The 21515-nt window shown below is 37.4% G+C and overlaps 1 protein-coding gene across 7 annotated transcripts in view; it reads right to left on the minus strand.

Annotated features, from left to right (window-relative positions):
• The window catches only part of LOC113050482 (forkhead box protein P1-B-like), a 122023-nt gene that overhangs the window by 31884 nt on the left and 68624 nt on the right, over positions 1-21515 (minus strand). For 4 of the 7 annotated variants that reach the window (XM_026213466.1, XM_026213465.1, XM_026213464.1 and 1 more), the window contains 3 exons: positions 7918-8055; positions 6850-6942; positions 1787-1928 (listed from right to left, as the gene is read on the minus strand). In XM_026213466.1, coding sequence (XP_026069251.1) covers positions 1787-1928; positions 6850-6942; positions 7918-8055 — 373 coding nt within the window. Of the gene's footprint in view, positions 1-1786; positions 1929-6849; positions 6943-7917; positions 8056-15742; positions 16087-21515 lie in introns of those variants that run through there. The other 3 variants (XM_026213467.1, XM_026213469.1, XM_026213470.1) reach the window with 2 other exon arrangements.

Raw genomic sequence — 21515 nt, forward strand, 5'->3', positions numbered from 1 at the left:
AAATAAGCCAATTTCAGCCCATGTCGCTGGCTGAGTAATCTTGCTTAGTAGCTTGCCCAAGTACATAATCACCACGCACACATAAGGAGCTAACTCAAGTTATCACACCAATGCTAACTACTTAGCTAACTACTGAATGTTGTAGATTACATCTCGCGAATGGAAAACTGGGCTGCTGGAGCATGAAAGAATGCAGTGGACTGTGAAAGAAAAAAAAGGTCATCAATAACGTTTAACAGTGAAGCAGAAAATGGGCAGGACACACACACATAAACACACACACACACACACACACACACACTGACAAGTGCTTTAATCAGGGTATGAAATTACCCCCCCATTCCAGCCAAATCTGGGCCCAAATTTACTAGCCACTGTAACAGGTGACCTGTAAGATATCTCAAACTGATATTTGACAAGAAATCGCACTGCTTAAACACAAAAGATTTGCATTTGAAAAAAAAAAAACTCATTTGATTCTAGTGATGAATAAAGAAAACAAAAACCTAAAGTGAGTTCAAAAATAAGTGTCTAATAAAAGAAGTTTATTTTCTACTCTGTTTCCTATCACTTAACCACCATTACGATTCAAGGAATCCTAAAACTATTTACCCAATCAGGCATATCCACTATCTTGGACTAATACTAGACAACCAGGTTCTAAACTAGGAAATAATGTACTCTTCACTGCCAAGCACATTTATATATGCATATCAGCATGTGTCCTGTCCCATTTTCAGAACTGTCCTCTGATTGGGCCTTGCATGCTTGCAATGTTCCCTGGGTAACGGCTGCTCTGAGATGTCATCCAATCACCAGTTAGAGAAAAAAAATCATTCTTCACTAAGATGGCCGCCTGTCTGTCACTAGCCTGTGGCTTCTCATCATAAAGCATCGCCTCGCCCCAGCCCCAAGGCAACCTGGGTATGTGGAGTGGATCAGCTTTCCGATTATGCCCTGATCAAACAATAACAAGACTGAACAAACACAGTTTGTATTTGCGTGTTACCCAAGCACCCACTCCCCAACCTTTATACGGCCTTATCTTGTTATGGGCTTGTTTGTCTTAGCCTGGAGAGAGTACAGTCAGCTTTCGAAAGAAACAAAAACAAAGCTCAAAACAAAGCCAGTATGAATACAGTCTTTGTCATTCTGTTGCTGCTCCTTAAGTAAATATGACAAAGAAAATAAAGCAATACACCTCCTGGAAAAACACCTTTTGACTCACTGACTGCTTGTGAAGTGATTAATCTTTGACTAGTTTAGTGGGCTGAAGTTAGAAAACAATGGTGCTAGTATGTTTAGGGCTGAAGGAGAGCCAACGTAAGACATTAGAGTTAAAAGAGAGAAATACTGGATTCATATGTGATGGAAGTGTGGAACATTTTCTGGTTCTAAAAGCAAAAAGCAACAAAAACTATAATGTAAAAAGAACATAAAATCCTATTCTCACCAAGCACAATATTTCCCCTAATTTTGAATGCTTGTGAAAAATGTTCAAAAATCAACACTAACTGCAAAAAAAGAAAAACATTTTCCTTTTCATGTATGTATTCATATGAACTTTTGATCATTAAATGCCCATCCCCTGAATTTAGCAAAAAAATTAAATAAAGCATACTCCAAACAGTGTGATAAGAAGTGATATTTTCTTCGAGGCTGCTGAAAATTCATGTTGTGAATAATTTTGTTGCACTTTTTTTTATACATTTTTTTTTTATCTGTAATTCCTGTTGCTCTCAGTGTGACAAACCTCTTAAGGGGTGATGGATGTGTCTGTGCTTACCCTGAGTGAGGGAGTGCAGGGGCAGAGTCTGGTTGGGCTGAATGGACAGCAGGCCTTGTCTCTGCAGGCTCAGGAGATGCTGCTGCTGGAGCTGCTGAACCTGGAGCAGCTGTTGCTGGAACGCCAACTGCTGCGCAGACACCTGCCGAGGGAGACGGAGAGAGGATGAGAGGTCTACATATCATCCTCACACTCACAAACAATTACGTCAACACATGCACAAACATACTTATTCATTCAGGGCTGCTAAAGATACACACACACACACACACACACACACACACACACAAAGAGGCATGGACAGGTACATTCCCACATTCGAGTCCCCTCTTAATTAACGAGGAGTCAGGGAGGCTCATGACAAATAATGAAATGTTGTTAATCATTCCTAATACGAGCCACATGATTTTAATTATGGCCATTCATAACTCCGCAAACAACCTGTGTCTGAAAAGAGCTGTATAATATTCTTCATCGTCTAAGTGCAGAGCCAGGGGAGCCAACCAATCGTCTCCTTTGGATAAATCAGGACTGTGAAGTAACAGGTTAACCATGCAATAAGAGGAGAGTTGAGCAATGTGTGTGTGTTAATATTATATACTGTATGATTCATTCTCTCATTACAGTATATTGCATAAAGTAATTTCTAAGATTATTATTATTATTTTTTTTTTTTTTTTTATAATGTGAAATGTGCCAGATATTCAAGATCAAGATATTTATGCATAAAATAAACACAGTCAAATTGGATTGAATGTCTTGAACTGTTACAAAATTGACAATAAGGTTCAATGCATTGATATTTTAAATATTAATATTTATTTCATTTTCACAACATATTTTTAATTCTTTTCATGTTAATGCCTTAACAGGTTAAGATTCCATTAACATGCTTTTTAACACATTTATTGAATATTCAAAGACGGTAATATAGCATTTACATCTGGACAGATGGAATGGGGTTTCAAGAAAAAGGGAAGTAAAATAGGACTGGGGAAATTTTGAGAGGAAGGGGGGGGGGGGAGTTAGTAAAAGTGGAAGGGAAATAGGGAGAAGAGGGTGTTGAAAGACTGAAGAAGAGGGAGGAATGGGCGAACGGACTGTTGCGTTGTCAGAACGATAAATTGGAGGAAATTATCTAACATCCCCAGTCACCTCTCAGTCAAAACAAATGGAAGATGTGTTGGAGATGCAGGGCTGTTGACCCCTTCTGTTGACCCCTTTCAATGTTAACATTGTTGTTCATGACCTCCTCGTTGCATTATAACAATGGCTAAACATCAGCCATAATCACAGGACAGTTCCTTTGAAGGTTTCTGAGGGACAGAGTTAAAATAAATGGACCCAACGGTCACGTGTGTGTGTGTGTGCATGTTTGTTGGTACATTAAAGTGCAAACTAGCTTTGCCAAGCTGTGTGCCGCACCCTCTTCCCAAACACAGGATGCTTCACTTTGTGTTTATTTCTCCAAACAGAAGGCACACAAAAAAGGTCCTGAAGCACAGCAGTGAACAGGTCAACCTTTAGACCCAGAACAGATCTGAAACAGCCTGATAAAGTGCTCGCTCTCTTTTTTTTTTTTTTTTTTCTCATTTATGGTCCACCCATCATCGTCAAAGGTCTGTTTCTTTTTCTCTCTCTTTCTCCCTGCTCTAACTCTAATCATGAGGCTTTGGACATACAACTGTTTTAATGTCATTGGTTAGCGCAATGGTAGTGCAACATATGCATGCTGTGGTGCTCCCACAGAGAAGCAGGTTCAGTTCCAGGTCGTGTCCTGATCACATTACCCTAGTCTTCTTTTTCATTACCAGGACAATTAAAAGCAAAAAGTCCATGGAAATTGACAGAAAACACAATGCTGACTTTTATGTAAAATACTCTTTACAAATAAAATTATGTAAGAGATCTATTTCTAACTTTAAAAGGCTCAAAATTACATGAAAAAAAAAAAACTATTTCAATTGATTCCATTCGGATTTGATTGGACACTATTAGAGTGTCAGCTTGTGATAAAAATTGCACCACATTATAAAGTGTGTTTATTTCCATACATATGTCAGCATGAACCACTCGAGATCTTTCTTGGCACACAAGTGTTAACCGAAGTGTTAACGCCGGCCCAGCTTGCAAACGGGAGGTTAACTCGGAGTGGCACGCGAGAATAGCAAGAACAGAGAGGATGACAACATGATCCAGACTGACGCTGGCAGGCCCTTTTATTGCATCTTCTCTAATCCAAAGTTAAAAATCTTTGAAAACCTAAGAAATTGTGTTGTCTTTTAAATAAAAGAGGCACAAAGCAGCAGCGGGGGGTTATTGTCTGACCCCCGTGGGGGGAGTCGCTGCAACAATTCGTATTCCATCTTTTGATGACTGCACGAGAGAAAGCCGAAGGAGGGGGAGAAAGGGAGCGGGCGTGCGAGAGAGAGAGAGAGACAGAGAAAAACACGCGCAGACGGAGGAGAGCCTCTTGAGGGCTGCATCAAATTCCTGTGATCATACATAATACTCTTTAAAATGGTGTTTTTCTTCCTGTTCATCACGTTCCATTCAGCTGATCAATTGTTTCTTCTTTTGACGGTGCCACCCTCTCTCTTTCAACCCCCCTCCTATTTTAGAGCCCCTTCCCCTCATCTGTCCTTCTGACACGAGAGAGAGAGCGAGAGAAAGAAAGAGAGTAAGAGTGACAGCTTCTGTCAGAGGCAAGAGAAACAGTCCTGTTGCATTGATTTATGGAGGCAACACACCACAACTTGTCCAAACTGAAGCCCCCAGTTCATTAATTAGCGAGTTGGGGGACTTTGAAGTAAGCATGTGAGAACATGTGTATGCGTGTGTGTGTGTGCGTGTGTGTTTTATTACATTCGCCTTCATTTATACACTCGCTCTCCTGTTACAGTTTGAGCTCTAAGCTCTCGGTGGGGAAGTTAAAGAGTGAAACTCTGATTGTCTCTGAACAGCTTTTGACCGTGCGATAATCGCTTCTTTTGTCCAGAGCATTGGCTTCTCCTGCTGTCATTAGAGCAGCCAGAAACACAGCTGGTGATACAGCCTTAAAATGAAACAAGACAGAGAAAGACAAAGAGGTAGAAGACTTCAGATATACTACAACTGTGCTGTATTTCTGTCAGTGGGGAAGCCTCATGTAGCATTCAATCTGGTCATATTGTACACATAAATATAAATACACAGAGCACTCATGAAATAATCTATTCGGATTCTGCGCACCAATTTCTTGTTGAATCACAAGTGTTTGTTTATTAAATATTTTGGCAAATAAAATTGTACTTTTAGATTGATTTAATACATTTTACTGTGACAAAACTACACAGATATTTCCACCAAATATATACTCCGCTCAAAAAAATCTGTTCTTTTTGAACAATTTTTTTTTTTTTTTTTTAAGGATTTCTGAAGGATTATGTGACACGTAAGACTGGAATAATGACGGCTGAAAATTCAGTTTTGCCATCACAGGAATAAATTACATTTTAAAATTGTAATAATATTTTATAATATCACTGCTTTTACTGTATTTTTGGTCAAACAAATGCTGCCTTGGCGAATGTAAGTACGGAAGATGATAAGGGACAAGCAATAATAAAAAAAGAAAAACATATTGAGATTAAAGTCATTCTAATGTGAAACTGAACTTGTTAAATTTTGAGAAAAATTTTTAAATAAAATGTTGCGAATAAGCTCATTAAATTTCAAGAAAAAAGTCATCGTGTTTCAAGAAAAAAATCTGTAATTAAATATTGAGAACAAACACATTCATGTCATGTTTAATTTATCTCATGGACAGTGTTGATCAGCGTTGTAGAGATCAATGCTCGTGAATGAAGCCTATGCTGTCAACCAGAGTTCAAATCTGCCTTTTGCCAAACTCGCGCTTCTTCCTTTTTTCATCACATATCACATCGGAAAAGTAGAAAACATTTGCCAATGACTGTTTAATAATGTTGTATTAATTGGGTAGGTTTAGGGGTTAGTAGGCTATAGAGAAGACTTTTTAACATCTTCTATAGTTTCTATTTAATAATTTTAATAAATAAAATAATTTACACTATTATTGTGTCCTGTTAATGTACAACAATACTGAGGTGGAAATAGTATCTGTCACTATTTAGAAGTATAAATAGCATCTACTTACTATTTACACTTATTGCAAAAATCTGTTAGTTTTACATAGCGTAAATAAATTCACTATTTTCACTTAGTGTAAAAAGCACATCATTAAAAATGCTGCTGTTGTCTCTTAGAGTAAATAGAATATATCACTATTTTCACTCAGTGTTAATAGCATCCGATGTGATATTTGATGAAAAAAGGAATATGAGCAAGTTCGGCAAAAGGCAGATTGGAACTATGGTCGACAGCACATGCTATTATCTACAAGCATTGCTCTCTATGAAAGCAGTCCAACGAGATAAAATTAACATGACACAAGTGTGTTTATTCTCAGAATTGTATTTCGACTTTATTCTAGTAATTTAATGAATTTCTTCTCAACATTTAATTTAATATTTTTTTCTTGGAATTTTACGAGATTTTTCTCAAAACACCAAAACTTTTTTTTCACAATTTAATTTAAAAATTTAATGATTTATAATTTAGACATCACATGCGTTTAATCTCGCATTATAATGACTTTAATATCTAAATGTTTTATTATTATTATTATTATTATTATTGCTTGGCCCTAATCCTCTTCAGTATGTAAGTGACTTCCTTCCAAAAGAAGGAAAAAAAAAATCTAAATTCTAATTATTCTGGAAAAAATAGATTATATTGGAGGGGCAACATCAAATAAATACATTTAATATCACAACTGTTTAAAACAGAATATCAAAATAAACAGAAAAAGAGGTTAGCGCTTATTGCTGGTGTAGAAATAGAAGAACAGGAAAGGGTTCTTCCCAATGTCAAAACTCAAAATAACACAACAGTGGCCCTGGAATGGTTTCGCTTGTGTTCTCCTGCTGCTGGATGCACTGGGGGCAGGTAATGAACACCAGGGCTGAGTGTACAGTATGTGTAAAGTAATACAGCCAGCATACCTCTTTATTCTGCTGTTTGCTGCCATGCTGCTGCTGGATGAACTGAAGGTGGAGTTGTTCTTGCTGTTTCTTGTAGAACTCCTGGAGTTGCTGCTGCAAAGTCACACAGAGTCATAAACTAAAGACACCTCTTCAGTACTTCTGTTATGTTTTCTTTTTTATTTCCCTCCACTCTGATCGTTAGAATTAAGACATTTTGTTACAGTACATTACCTAACTTATTCTATATTAAATATCTGTGGCATAATAATACTTACACAATTAATTCTAAATCGCTTTGAATAAGAACAGAAGTTGAACATCAAACTGTGAACATCTGGGAGTTTGTTTACAGATCCCTCACTCTCATTTCAAAACCCAACATTTCCTGAGAATCAGGAACAGGCAACAGTAAAGAGCTCATATTCAGAATGAATGGAATTCTTTGAGTCATCTGTCACAGATTTACCATAGAACTGTACAAGTTGTTTCATTAGAATATTTCAAATTCTTGTAAAACAATATTTTTTTTTCTTGCCCATTTGTTGGTCATGTAGACAACAGTTAAAGCAGATTAAAGAGAGGGATGTGCTGTATGCTCAATGCAATGTAAAAGAAATTAACTGTTTGTAGGGCATTCTTTTGCCAATTAATTAAATAATAAATAATAGTTCTAGCTCTAAAATCTGATTTGTTGAAACCATTGTAAAATGGTTGAAATATGCACATCATATTAAAACGAACCAGACAAAATAAACAGACTATATTTACCTGTTGTATTATGTTATTATAGTTATAATGCCCAATATGTTTCTACAAGACTAACAGACTATAACATTTTTATTGTATTAATATGATGATGATATTAATAATAACAATAATATCAATAATTATACAAATTATATTATGATAATTATCTAAATTATCAAATTAATAATTAGTTATTTTTTTACTTATTTACTGAATTCCACTTCACATTGCGCCCATTGTGACACACATACCCTCAATGGCTCTTAATAGTTCTATTCGAACAGAAGAAAAGAAATGTAAACATTTGTCCATGGTCTGAAACAGAAGGAAAGTGCGCACCTGCTGTAACATCAGTGCTTGTTGCTGCTGCAGTAACAGCTGGAGCTGCTGTGGGCTCAGAACTTGGTGTTGGAGGATCTGCTGCATCTGCTGAGGAGTTATGACCTGTGGTGTCATCATAGCAACAGAAACTGGGACCTACACAAACACAGCAAGAGGACAGACATATGAATACAATGGCAATTGGATAATCACAAAATACTCCCATATACTACAACACATACACTAAAGATAACATATCCTGTCAGTAACCTGTCACCAGATGAAGATCAAGATTTGTTTCTCTAAAACCACCTGAGGAGCTTTTAGAAGCATTGATACGAGAAGCCAAAGCTGCATTGACTGATAGGAGACTGAAAGATACAAAACACACACACACACAAACACAGATGAACAACCACAGAGCGTCCCCATCATCAAACGTCCCACTCCACTGACAAGGCCACACACAGGCCATTATTCTGGAGTGCTGTCCATGTTTTGCTTGTGACTGTGTGAATACATTTTGTATTTTCATTTTTCTTTCATGATTGCCCCCACGTCTTGTCCCTGTGATACTTCACTAAAATGGGTCACACCTCTCTTGGTAGTGTACATAAACTTAAAATCGCTGAATATCAATTAACATGAATAAATGCAGGATATGCTGTCGACTGTGTCCTTTGTTAGTTCATCAAAAACAATTCATGAGTATGGAGGAAAAAAAAAATCCCCCCTCTCTAAAAAAAAGAAATATCAAAACACACATTAAAGGGCATTCAAACAAGCTCAAGCTGAATAAAAAACTAGAACATATTATGGCCGGAAAGGAAAATGACGTGTGATGACATTGAGAGGGTCCTCGTGCTGTTGACAGGGGTCTTTAATTAGAGAAGAGGCTGCATGAATACAGTGTACGTGTGTGTCTCAGTGTCAGCTTTTCTCTGATACTCCACGCCATTAAAATCTCCTTTGTGACATTGGGTGACAAACCACGTCTGTGCTGAACTTGATAGCGGCGGGCATTTGCAACTGTTAACATATCCCCAGCGTGTTTTAGCGAGCGTGTGCGAGATCGCAGATGCATGTCTCACATCTGCTCCTGATTGGCCAGACATTAGGGCGACAGTCTCCCTTCACCAAGGTTACCCCAATTGCATCTGATTCAGAACCGCTGACACGCGTTTAAATTTCTCCCGTCTTGATGAATGTAATTGAGTCTGTTGCCTCTGTGAGGACCGGGGTTAACCTCCACACTGTCTCCGCCTATTACAGCCCACACTGAATATAACAATAAAAAACCTTTAAAGAACTTCCTAAATACACACAGTGTTACAGAGAAAGACTTGAATGTTTTATAAACTCATCACCAAAATGGATGTGGTGCTCTGATCAAAGTAAAACACATGCATACACCCCAATACACGGGTGTTACATCTTAATATGCGACCCATTTTTCACATGACTTAGCGCACCATTTGCATAGTCTGCACCCCTTGATTTCTTCATTTCACAGTCATTATGCACTCATGTCCTTGTTTTTTCAGCGCCACTAATTTTGATGAACTATTCTGAAGGTCAAAGAGGCAGACGGGTGGGTGGTGAGACAATACAAGCTAAAACACACGGACACCAAGCACGGGTACATTTATACTTAGCTAAGAAATTCTTGCTAATTTGATTAATTTGACTTTATCATAGAGATACTATTATAGTTTTTATGAATATTATAAAATATGTTTTTTTTTCAGTTTTAATTTATATTTTAGTGCTGTTGTTTTTATTATTATTTAATGTCTACATGGTTTTTGAAATGTAATGTTTATAAAAGTAACTGATATTTTTACTAAAGTTAATTTAATTTGACTTGATTAGATTTAAATTTACAACATAACATTTAAACACAAACAATGTGTTTTTCTAAAATTTTCAGAAATGTTTGATAGATCTTCGGTTTTGAGTAAACTACTTTTGAGTTTGATTTTAACTTTTTTCTTAATTATAATGCATAAATAAAGACAAATTGCATTAGACTTTGTATTTATGAGTTCATTTTTCTTTGTCAAATTCAGAAACTAACTTTAACTCTCAAAATAAACGTAACTGAAATTATCGTACAAAAAAAAAATTATTGATGTTATGTTATATAATAATAATAATAATAATATATATATAATAATTTGTGTTTCTCAAAATATATTTTGTAAAGGTTGGAACCATCCTTAAAACCAAGCAACTTTTTCAAATAGATTTTATAACAGTTCCAACTACCAAATAAAGACTTTAAAACATATCTGACGTAAAGGTAAATGCTTTGTAAAAGAAGTAACAAACATTTACTAACTTCTCGGGCCATGACAAATCACAACACCAGCCTGCTCCAATTAAACCCTTTAAATCCACACCTTACAGACACACTGACACCAACTTCACACCCTCATTTACCTCACGAATGTGTGTATGTGTGTGTGTGTGTCCACTTCTACCAAACCTATTACAGCTCACATTTTACTGCCCATTACCACTGAGGTCATTAGTGGGGAGAGGGATGGGCTCCTCTTAACCTATTGATCATTGTAACTACTAGCATTTAATCCACTGGTGAATGAGCTGGAATCACTTTAAGACAGGCCTGCTGCAGAAGAGAAGCACTTCAGCAGAAGAATCTCATCCTGGCCACTATATCAGCAGCACTCAAGAGGAGTGAGGGATACCGCTGCTTACTGCTCAGAGTTGTTCACTCTTCTCCTCTGGCCGGTATTGTGGAAGTGTGCAAAATGAAATTGATATTGATATATGAATGCATATTTCAGCTGTCATTTGGACAGTTTTAAACAGACCAAGACTTGTTTGCACAGAAAAAGAAAGAACTATTAGGAGAGGAGGAAAGGGAGCAAACTGGAAGAAGCTGATGGTTATGAATTTCGCTAAGGAGAGGTGTAGGCCAGGTGCGAGTGTAGCACATTAACACACACACACACACACATACACACACAAGGAAACTGTAACATACTCAAACAAAACACACACACATCATTTACATGCCAACACATGCAAACAGCAATAATAATAATAATAATAATAATAATAATAATAATAATAAGTAATCCTCACACTCACTTTAAAAAAAAAAGAGTCAAGATATTGTTAAATGTAAAAAAAAAAAAAAGTTAAACATTTAATTTTTACTTTTTAAAAAAGACTTTAAAGGACAAAGCAAAACAAAAATGTAATTAAAAACAATCATTATACAAAATACATCTTGCCTTTTTAATCACATGTAAATCTGCCCACATTAATGGGCATAAAATTCATCAGTAAATTATTAATCATTAAAACTTGAAGGTGTTGAATCTCAATGTATACAACAACAGAATACTGCCAGCTGGGAGATCGGCGTACTGGAAACAGCTGCGGACCCAGCTCATTTAAGCCTAGCGCTCAAATCCATCATGCAGTTCATCTTCAGTATGACTATGAGAAGGAAACGGCATCCAAGAATACGGCTCTAACGAGGAAACATCTGACGAACCTCAGAAATACTGATGCTGACTTAATAAAGAACGCATTCTTCCTGAGAGAGCAAAATGTCATGCATGGAGTGAACGAGAGAAAGAGAGGGAGAGAGAGAGAGAGGGAAAGAGAGATAGGCAATTAAGATGAAGAGTGAACGGGGGCAACTTCAATCAGAGCATCTCTTACATTGAACTGGCCGCACGGAAACAGGTTGCAGAAAAAGAAAGAAAGAGGGCAGGAAAAAAAGAAAATCAAATTTTAAAGCCAGTTCCCCAGTGTCATCTTGTTTTGTCAGGACATCAAATAGAATTGAGAAGTACAAAATAACAAGCCCTTGAGAAATCAGAGGAGGTTTGGTCTGTTTGAAGCCTCTTGCTTTACCTTGTCCAGAGATACAGTGAATAGCATTGTCCGTGCGTGCGTGCCACGTAAAAAAAGATTTCTTATTGCATGCATGGTGTAATTATTTATTTGAATGCCCAATTGTAATCTCAAGAAATTCTGTTTTGTTTAAAAAAAAAAAAAAAAAGCTAATAAAAAGGGTAAATCGGAGTAGAACGTTTTAAAAACACAGTTTGAAAACCAAATTTTCAATTCCTAATAGATTAAATGGAGATATTCTTGTCTAATATTTATGCATTTCTGAAAACATGCACATACAATTATTATTATTATTGTTTTTATTATAAAGCAAAAACACACTGGGGCAGAAGCGGAGATATATCCATCTCCCCAGCCTCTTCTGAACTACAAATAATTCCACTCCCTCTTCCTCGCTCTGGCTCTCTCGCAGCCCGTTTACAGTTCACATAAACAGGATAATCATAGTCACATTTTCTGCCCATTTACCGAGCAGTTTCTGCGGGGGGAAAGCGGCCATTCAAGGCAACTGTAAAAACAAAAATCCAGATTGCGCTTTAATTAACTTCTAAACCACAAACAAACAAGTTCTCAGCAGAGCTGGCCCGCTCTGCTGTAAAACAAACAAGCAAGGGCGAAGGAGAGCATGAGGTTCAGCTTTGCCTTTCCCACACTAACTCAACCCCACTGCAGGTGGGTGTCCCGAAGGGGTGGACCATCAGCCCCAGGAACCTCCTAGCTGATGCTCGGGGATATTCACTTGATCTCATGCACTAACTGTGGATGGGTGCATTATGGATGTGCTACGGGCATGTGTCGTGCCTTGGATAAACACAAAAAATAAATACACAAGCACACAAACTAGAACGCAGATTCAAAATATTTTACTGAGGTTTCTCACCAGCAAACTGAATTCATATTTATATTTTATATTAAATATATCCTGACCCTTGACATCTACTGCCTTCAAGTCTTCCTGGAAAGTACCTACTTTACAGTTTGGAAAACGTAATTATGATGTGATTGCGGTCAGAATTAAATGGGCGCTTTGGGCAATTTCAGTTATTTCTCCCATTTTCACTTTCCAGCAAAGGCTGACTGTTTACTTCTAGTGCAAGTACATAAAAAGCAAAGGATGTGCAAAAAATGCATAATCTCTTTATTTCTATTTAGCAGAAACTTACAAATGGCAACTCATCATTAAAAAAAAAAAAAACTATATTTCAAATGTATTACTATTCATTATTTAAAACGTTATATTCATTGTTATGCTGCAACAAAGAATGATGCGAAGTAGTTCTGTTTAACTAAAAACTAGACTAAATTATTCATTTTTTCATTTTCATCAAGCTTGAACTATTAAATAGCTATTTTTCATCAACAGTACACATGTTTACAATTACAATTTATCATAAAAACCAATTAGCAACCACAATAATGCCTTAAATAACGTGCCCCAAACTCACAAAAATCAAGGCTCAAAGAGCTTTCCACTGGTAAATTTGTCACTGAGGTGGCGATAATCTCATAACTGGCAGCAATAATAATTTCTCTCCACAAAATTCAACCCCAGGTGACCCTTGACGTGATTCTCCTCGCATACTAAAATAATGTGGGACCACTGAACATCTCCCGCTCAACCCAGTCTGACATGTGCCACTAAAAAGAATGGTGTCGACAGACTGCATTCGACCACTTTACACCTTAACGCCCTTTCCTCCCTCCTGCACCCTCTCTCTTTCTTTCTCGCTCTACTCATCCTGCTGATATGATTTATAGTTTACCAGCTCAGTGAGGTTACACAACATCGCGCATGCCTTCAGACGTGTTATTGGAGTCGGTGGAGATTTAATTAAGATCACAGTTGCACAAATCCTCCTCAAATTGAGAATTTATTTGAGACAATGGTCGTCACATCCTCGCATAGGAGGAGTCCCATTCTGCACAACGCCATACAACGACAACGCTAATCTGTGTTTCTATCACATCACAAAGTCTTTGGTGAATTGCAATTCATGTTTTGATTGGTCATGTTGTGATGTTTGCCACCGGAGTTGATAAATATTGGTTAAAGCTACTGTTAGCATTTGAGCTAATTCTGAAAAGAAGACACAAATGAGTTTGACGTAATTTGTTAAATAAAATCAAAACTTACAAGGGTCAAATATTTCAACTGAATATACAGTAATCTCTAAATTTGTACTGTTCCATGCTAAAATTAGTTTTCAAAGTATAAACTTGCAGATGTGAGTCGAAAAAGCAGCCGCAATGTTTTTTTTTTTTTTTTTTTGCTATACAGTATATCATAAAAGTGTCTTTTGGAGCAATTCGTTACTACACTGCTTCTTCCTGAGAGGATGCTCACCTGGTGTGCTTTCTGGAAGCTGAGTACAAGAAAAGGAAGAAGAGATGCATCTTTAGAAAAAAAAAAACAAGCAAACTTTTTCTTTCTTTATCTTTTTCCTGTGGGAGAACGGAGGAAAAAGACAACAGAAGAGAACAGCTGGTAACGCGGTGTGTCATCATCACCAAAGTATTCTCCACTCTTACCACATCATGTAGAGCAAGATGTCTGTGAAAGAGGTCAGCTGCATGAACGGCTAACCAGAAACCCCCCAACTCTTTTCTTCCTCTTAATCTTGATGAAAAAAAAAAAAACTTTCCCATGGGAACTATCTATTGAACACACACACAGATTGCTTGTTCTGCCATCTCACGTAAACACACACATGTGAATATTCTCTCACACACCAACACTGTCGTCACTGCTAATACGCGTCGAGCGGTAGAAATGACAGGTGTTGGCAGGCTCTCGGCCTATCAGGGCACAACATGAATGTGGTTCGGCCCCAGCCAGAGCGGGCCCTAATGCACTCCTAATGAACAATAAATCAAGGCTGATTACAAACTGTCAGCCCAATCAGCTCTCACCCCTCTCTTTTGCTTTCTAAACGAAGGGGCCCGGTGGTCACAGCTGTGCGGCATTACCCTCCGCGAGGCTCCCTCTTTAGCCTTTATTTTCCACACGTCTAGTCGTTACCTCTCCCTGTCCTCTCCTGCCATCCTCGTACCGAAAACCCCACCGACCTTGAGTCCCAAACTTCACAAACTAAATAAGGACAACAACCATAAACTTGCATTCTGATCATATCAGCATTCAAGCCATTTGCTTTAAACGCATCAATAAAATATCAAATGATTATTTTTCAGCATACATATATTTAAAACAAGCAAGTGAAGAAATGAACAGCCCACATAAACTACAGGAGAGTGTCAAAACTTTGCCTTAGTTTCAATGATCACACTCCTGGCATGTGAATGGTTATACTCTTGCGTGCACGCACACGCACACACACACACACACACACACACACACACACACACACACACACACACACACACACACACACACACACAGAGGGCCCATGACACAAGTGTCAAATCAGAGTGTGTTCCTGCCCCCTTTTAAATATAGGTAACCATGAAGAGGAGCGTACCTTTCTCAACACACACACACGCCACTCATTTTCACCAGAATAAAATACAAAACGGAACAATCTAAATTAAAATAAACAATTCCAACACTGTGTGTATTCTAAAAAACCTTTTTACAAAAATGTATTGACTAAAAAAAGCTGCACAAGTTTCTGCATAACTATAATAGTTTTCAACTAAAAACATGAATGTATAACACAAAATAGCATCTAACAAATGCCTCACATTCAAATTCTGTGCTTGTAAGCTGCAACTTACAGGAGAAGCTTCAAACAGCAACTTATAATCACATCACAGCTTACACACATTTACACGTCTCCTAATCAACTAGCATGATAGAATCTAATACAAACAGCGTGCAGAGAAATCAACCTCTCTTCCTTTCCCCCTAGACGTACTGCATTGTAAAACTTTTCCACGACAACAGAAACAGCTCTTTAACAAAAAAATTACAGAATCAATCATATTGACAAACCTGACAAACTCCATTTGGCTGGCAGGGTAAACAGAGAGAAGCTGGGCCGTTTGGAGGATCGCGGAAGATGAGGAGACACGAGTCGTAGAGCGGAGAGGGAGAGAGAGCGAGAGAGGGAGAGAGGGAGAGAGAGAGAGGCGTTTACAGCAAGCTTGTGCGCGTGCTGCCGCGTCTCAAGCTGTTTTCCCGGGGTTATGGACAGATTGCACGCGCGATGTTGCTCCCTAGCTGACAAGATACAAAACTATCCAATCAACCACGCCCTTTCTCCACCAATCACAAGCAGCCCTCTAAACATAATCAATTCAAATGGCGACACAAGCAGCAGTCGGGGGCCGCCGGGGGCCGTAGCAGGCCATGTGTGTGTGTGTGTGTGTGTTTGGGGTGGGAGGGGGTCAGGTGAAGCAATGCCTTTGTGTGGGACCCTATAAAACAAAAAAAGGAGAGAGAGGGGGAGAGAGAGAGAGAGAGAACAAAAAGGACCTAAACAAAACAAAAAGAAAAAAGCAGCACAGTTGATGGCTGTTAACCCTCTGACCCTAGCAAAGGTTTTGTCCGTGCTGGTGAAACAATAGAAGGGTGAAGAAAAGAAACCCTTTAATTAAACAACAGATAAGCAAACACTATCTGACAGAGAGAAAGAGTGAGGGGAAAAACAAAGAGATTCCGCAAGTTGTTATTGTTCTTATAAAGTGAAATCGTTTATGGTAACACAATCTTGGCCATTCATTTTAAAAACAAAAGATAGAGAAGATTCAATCTTTTTTTCTATTTTTTAACATAATGACAGTCCTATAAATATTACATTTTGCAAAATACATTTACATTAAATTAGACTTTTTACATTCAATTTGACAATAATTGTAACATGTTGCAGTCGTTAAAAGAGTACCTTTTAAACTACTTGACCAGTCACAAACTTCAAATATGGAAAAGGCTACAGTTTCCATTCACAGACTGACTCTGTGTGTGGGTTTAATTCACAGTTCTCCGATCCAAATCCACTAATTTCCCACATAAAATAACACACACTGCAGCCCCACTTCTGCTGCAAACAGTTAGAACATAAGTGCCCAGCGCTAGCAAGTGATTAAAACATCAACACCTTCTCACACTTTTTTCATTATAAAAAAGAGGGGAAAAACACAGAAAAGTTGCCCCCTATTGGCAAACTTTATATTACATGTTCAAAACCCAGAGAGAAAGGTTAACCTTACTGACTTAATCAATAGACACAATAATTGCAAATTCTTTGCAAGCAGGAATGCAAGGAAATGCTTTCTTGTTCTCTTTGCATGCAAGAAATTTCAGCAAGGTTATTTTATATTTTTAGATTTTGTATTAAATTTTTTCTTACTGTTAAAATTACCAAATTACTAAAATGTAAATCACTAAATAGATAAATAAATGGGTAAGACTTTAATTTAAGGATCAATTTTCAATATTAACTAGCTGCTTATTAGCATGCATATTACTAGCATATTGATTGTTTATTAATACGAATAAATTGCATATTAATGCCTTGTTCTGCATGGATAAGGCATGCATATTTTAGATCCCTTAACACTAACCCATACCTAAAATTACAACTACCTTAGTAACTATTAATAAGCAGCAAAAAAAGGAGTTTATTGAGGGGAAACTGTTAATTAATAATGAATACATACATGCTATTTAACATATATAACACCATATAACAAAGTACTGTGGTTGCATCACAAATTAATACCATGGTACTGTACTTTGAGAAATAACAAAGCTAAATAATTATCATAATTAAGAAAATATGATGTCCAGGCAAGAATGTATTTTTAAATATTTTGAATCACATTAATGAAACATTTAAAACATGAAATATTAAGAACATTTAAAAATCTAAATGAAACATGAAAAGGCATTACTGATTTAAAAAAAAAAAATGAATTTTACACTAAAAATACATAATTAAAAAAAGATCTTATTTATATATATACATTATTTGTTTATTGCAAAAGAAAAAAAATATATATATATTTTTAAAGACGTAATACCTTTATAAAGAAGTAATCTGGCGGCATCACAAAGTAATACCATGGTACTCTACTCTGACATAACGACATTAAATAATTATCATATTCAAATAGTGGAATGTATGTTGGGTGTAATTGTATGTGAGGCTGTTAACAACAATTTCTGTAACCCATCTGATATCAGCTGTATTAATTACTGACTTGAAGAACCTAAGAATGAAAGGTCTATACATGACTTACTGTACTTTAGTGAATAATGAAATATTTTATTGGTTCCCTGACAAACGCTCTCAGAAGTGCGTACACATATCCTCAAGCAAGGGCAAAAAGGCAAGCAGCCGTGCAAGTATGCACAAATAACGTATGCAGCCGCTCACATGAACTAACACACACATACACACACCAGTTGGCCATACCCCCTTCTCCTATGCCGTCTCCCCTGGGCAGAATGTTGGCATATTCTCAATAAAACACCTTCTTAGCAGTAATAGGCCACTGTTCTCATTTCACTGCTCCCAAAGGGCTCATGATAAATTTAGCAGACATACAGTTCCAGCCTCCTCCTCTTGTCTCTCTCTCTCTCTCCATCTTTCCACATCTATCTGTGCTGTGTTCGGGCCTGTACGCCATAATTACCCATACTCTTTCTATCCAAGCCGTCTAATAGATCTTGCTGTTTATTCACTCCATCACTTTGTGAGTCACAGAACCAACACTATTCATTTATGTCTTGTTACAGATAATTGGAAAGCACAGGTTGACTCCTTCGCGAGGCTGACACACAAAAAATAATGCACTCCATCTCAGATCAGCTCCGCGGTTCCCTGTATGACTGTCAGGGTGACACTGGGCCAAGGGGAAACTGATTCGAGATAAGCCACACAGTCATACAAATCCTCTTGTGAAGAGTCATCGCCAAACCACTACAGACCTGATGGGTTCTAGCACTGCTACTATGACGGAGATATCCTTGCTCTGAGAGCATTCTTAGACCTTTGAGCGGGTCTAAATAAGCTCATTTGTAATGCTGTCCTGTGACTAAATATAATCTGTTTTGTTAGTTAGACAGGCTTTAGCCGAACAGGTGTGATGTTAAGAGAAAACAGCTGGTGCTGTGGGCAACAACCTTCATTTTGAAGGAGCCACACACTCACAGAGGTGCAAGCATCTTGAATGTCACTTCTATTAATGAATGAGCAGAGACCAAACAGTCATCTCTGACCTCTTGTCTATCATGACACCAGCAGTTTCAGTACAGTACATGTGCGGTGTTGATATTTAGCACAGGTATTGGAGGAACAGACAATCACTACAGACGCCACAAACTATATGCACATTTAGCAATTTGCATTATGGGACGAGTCAGCTTAATATTTAGCAGATCTTGTTTGATTAATCTCGCGCTGATACGTTAACGACAACTGTGCCTCCACTGTCTGCGCTTTGCTGCGGCTTTGCCTTCAGTCAAAACATGAGCTTTTGTTGCTGACTTTAGACATAAATGAAGTGGGTGGGGGAACGTTGTTTTCTTTATGTGCTATTGTGATTGATTCAGAGTGGGTCCTTTTTGAGTCAGACACTATTTTTGGAGGAGTCATCAAAACATTTGGATGACAGGAAAGAAAAAAACAACATCTAATATATATATATATATATATATATATATATATATATATATATATATATACTGGGCCGTAGCTGGGGTAAGCGGGGCCCCGGTGCAGGTTGTACCAGTGGGCCCTGTTTGAAATAGTTTAATTTATATGTTCAATCTATTTATTTATTTGTGCTAATTCCACAATGTTTAAGTTGTCCCATGTTTGTAAGTGTCCAGGTACAGAAAACAAATAATTACATATAAAATAGCACTGCATAGTCTTCACAATAAAAATGTAATTAACAGTCAAACCAAAATGTATTCAGACACCTTAAACAGTTCTTACATTATCACAGTTTATTTGCTCTAGTTAAAAATGGTAATAAAATATGACAAGAACTCAGAGTTGAACTGTCAGAACAAATTCATCTTGATAATGTCAGATAACTTTTATAGAAAGATATGTAATGGATTACAATCAACCAAAACTTCAGACAACTGTTATGACAATATTTGCACAACTATCAATACTTTGTTGAACAATTACCAAGCAATGCTTAATTTTGTTCAGTCTGTGGTGGGAAAAGGTTGAATTAGCAATTCAGGAAAAAAAATAAACACGTAAGCAAAACTTGGTGAGGTCAAAGTGTCTGAATAATTTTTGGTCCCATTTTGTTTATTTTTTTAATAAATTTTACTAGTAGTCCAATGTATGAAGATTTTTTTGGGTATAATATTTCACAGCTCGCTTTATTTTGCTACTCTGTTACCTAAATTAATTATAGTGTCCTGCACCTACTATTAAAACTTAAAATATATATATATTTTTTATCATTTTCTTGGATTAACATTACAACAGCTAGTAGCTAAATTAGGCACGGTCACTTTAAGAGACGATGAACCATCCAATATAATACACATCCGATATTTTTCTGTTTACTTTCACTCAAGACATAACCAACAGTTTTTTTCGAACATACTTTCCAAGACGGGTATTTTGACATATTTTGTATGTTTTTGTCGGTACAAGATCAAAAAGAGGCAAATTCTGTGTTAAAAAGTGTTTTAAGACGCCTCTCTCTGTGTGAGACCTGAACACCAGAACACTGTGGTGCTGAAATCACATCCTTTTCTGTTTGTTAAAACTGCGATTTATATTTGTTCGTTCAAGTACAGGAGGAAGTTCGAGGAGAACTTCGCAAATGAGAGCTCGGTTTAGTCTCGCTGTCGGCAAGACGTGGTTCTGAGACTGTGAGATGCGTGCGCACCGAACACAGAGCGCGAGTTGAGATTTTCCGCGTCTTGTGTTTGAATGATTTAAACTCTCTTGAATGTTTAAATTGGAAAGTGGTCAGGCTTAAAAACACATGAAAACGATAAGCTTTCGTGACGACAAGCAGCAGTGGCCTGTCAACTGTCCTGATAGTCTTTTTAGGCTAGCCTCAGCCAGACGGTTGAGATCGCCGGGCCCCCTCGACGATATATATATTATTGTGTTATAATATTGTGTTATTTTAGACAACAATATTGTCCGTTTTGCTTAATTTTGCCAACCACAGGGTAAAGACAAATCAGAACTAAAAAAATTTCTCAGAGCAACCCACAGCGGCATTTCATTTCTAATTCCACGTTTTGAACGAATTGGCGCACTAAACCATTGGCATATGCGTTGGTACTGCACAGACTGATCGGTGTATGACATCAAAGTACTGCGAGAGCGATTCAAAAGCAGGAGTCGTCTGATCTCGAAAATAACACAATGGCGTCAGAGACAAAAAAAAATTACTGGCATGCTTAGTGAATGTTCAACACAAGTGAGCATCCAGTGAACATCTTTGCTTTACCAAACTCAGTCGACCTTTACACACAAAGCAGAACTAGGCCACAGCAGGGTATTTTAACATCTGTAATAAATATAAACCAACACCATGTGTGTTTTGTCTACTCTTAATGACAACTTTAATACATTAGCTCATAGCAAAAAATTAGAAGAGGGAGAAAGAGCTGAACTACTCAAACAGTTAAGCATACACACACTGATCACAGTAGCCCATATTCCTCTGTCCCAAGCATCTCATGCTAACCGCTGACAACTGTCAGTTCTCCAGTGAACCCACAGGCCGTCAGATGTGGCTTCACACAAGAGACTTCCCCAAGCTTCTCATAT

The sequence above is a fragment of the Carassius auratus genome, chromosome 31 (genome assembly GCF_003368295.1).
Source record: "Carassius auratus strain Wakin chromosome 31, ASM336829v1, whole genome shotgun sequence".
Taxonomy (NCBI): Eukaryota; Metazoa; Chordata; class Actinopteri; order Cypriniformes; family Cyprinidae; genus Carassius; species Carassius auratus.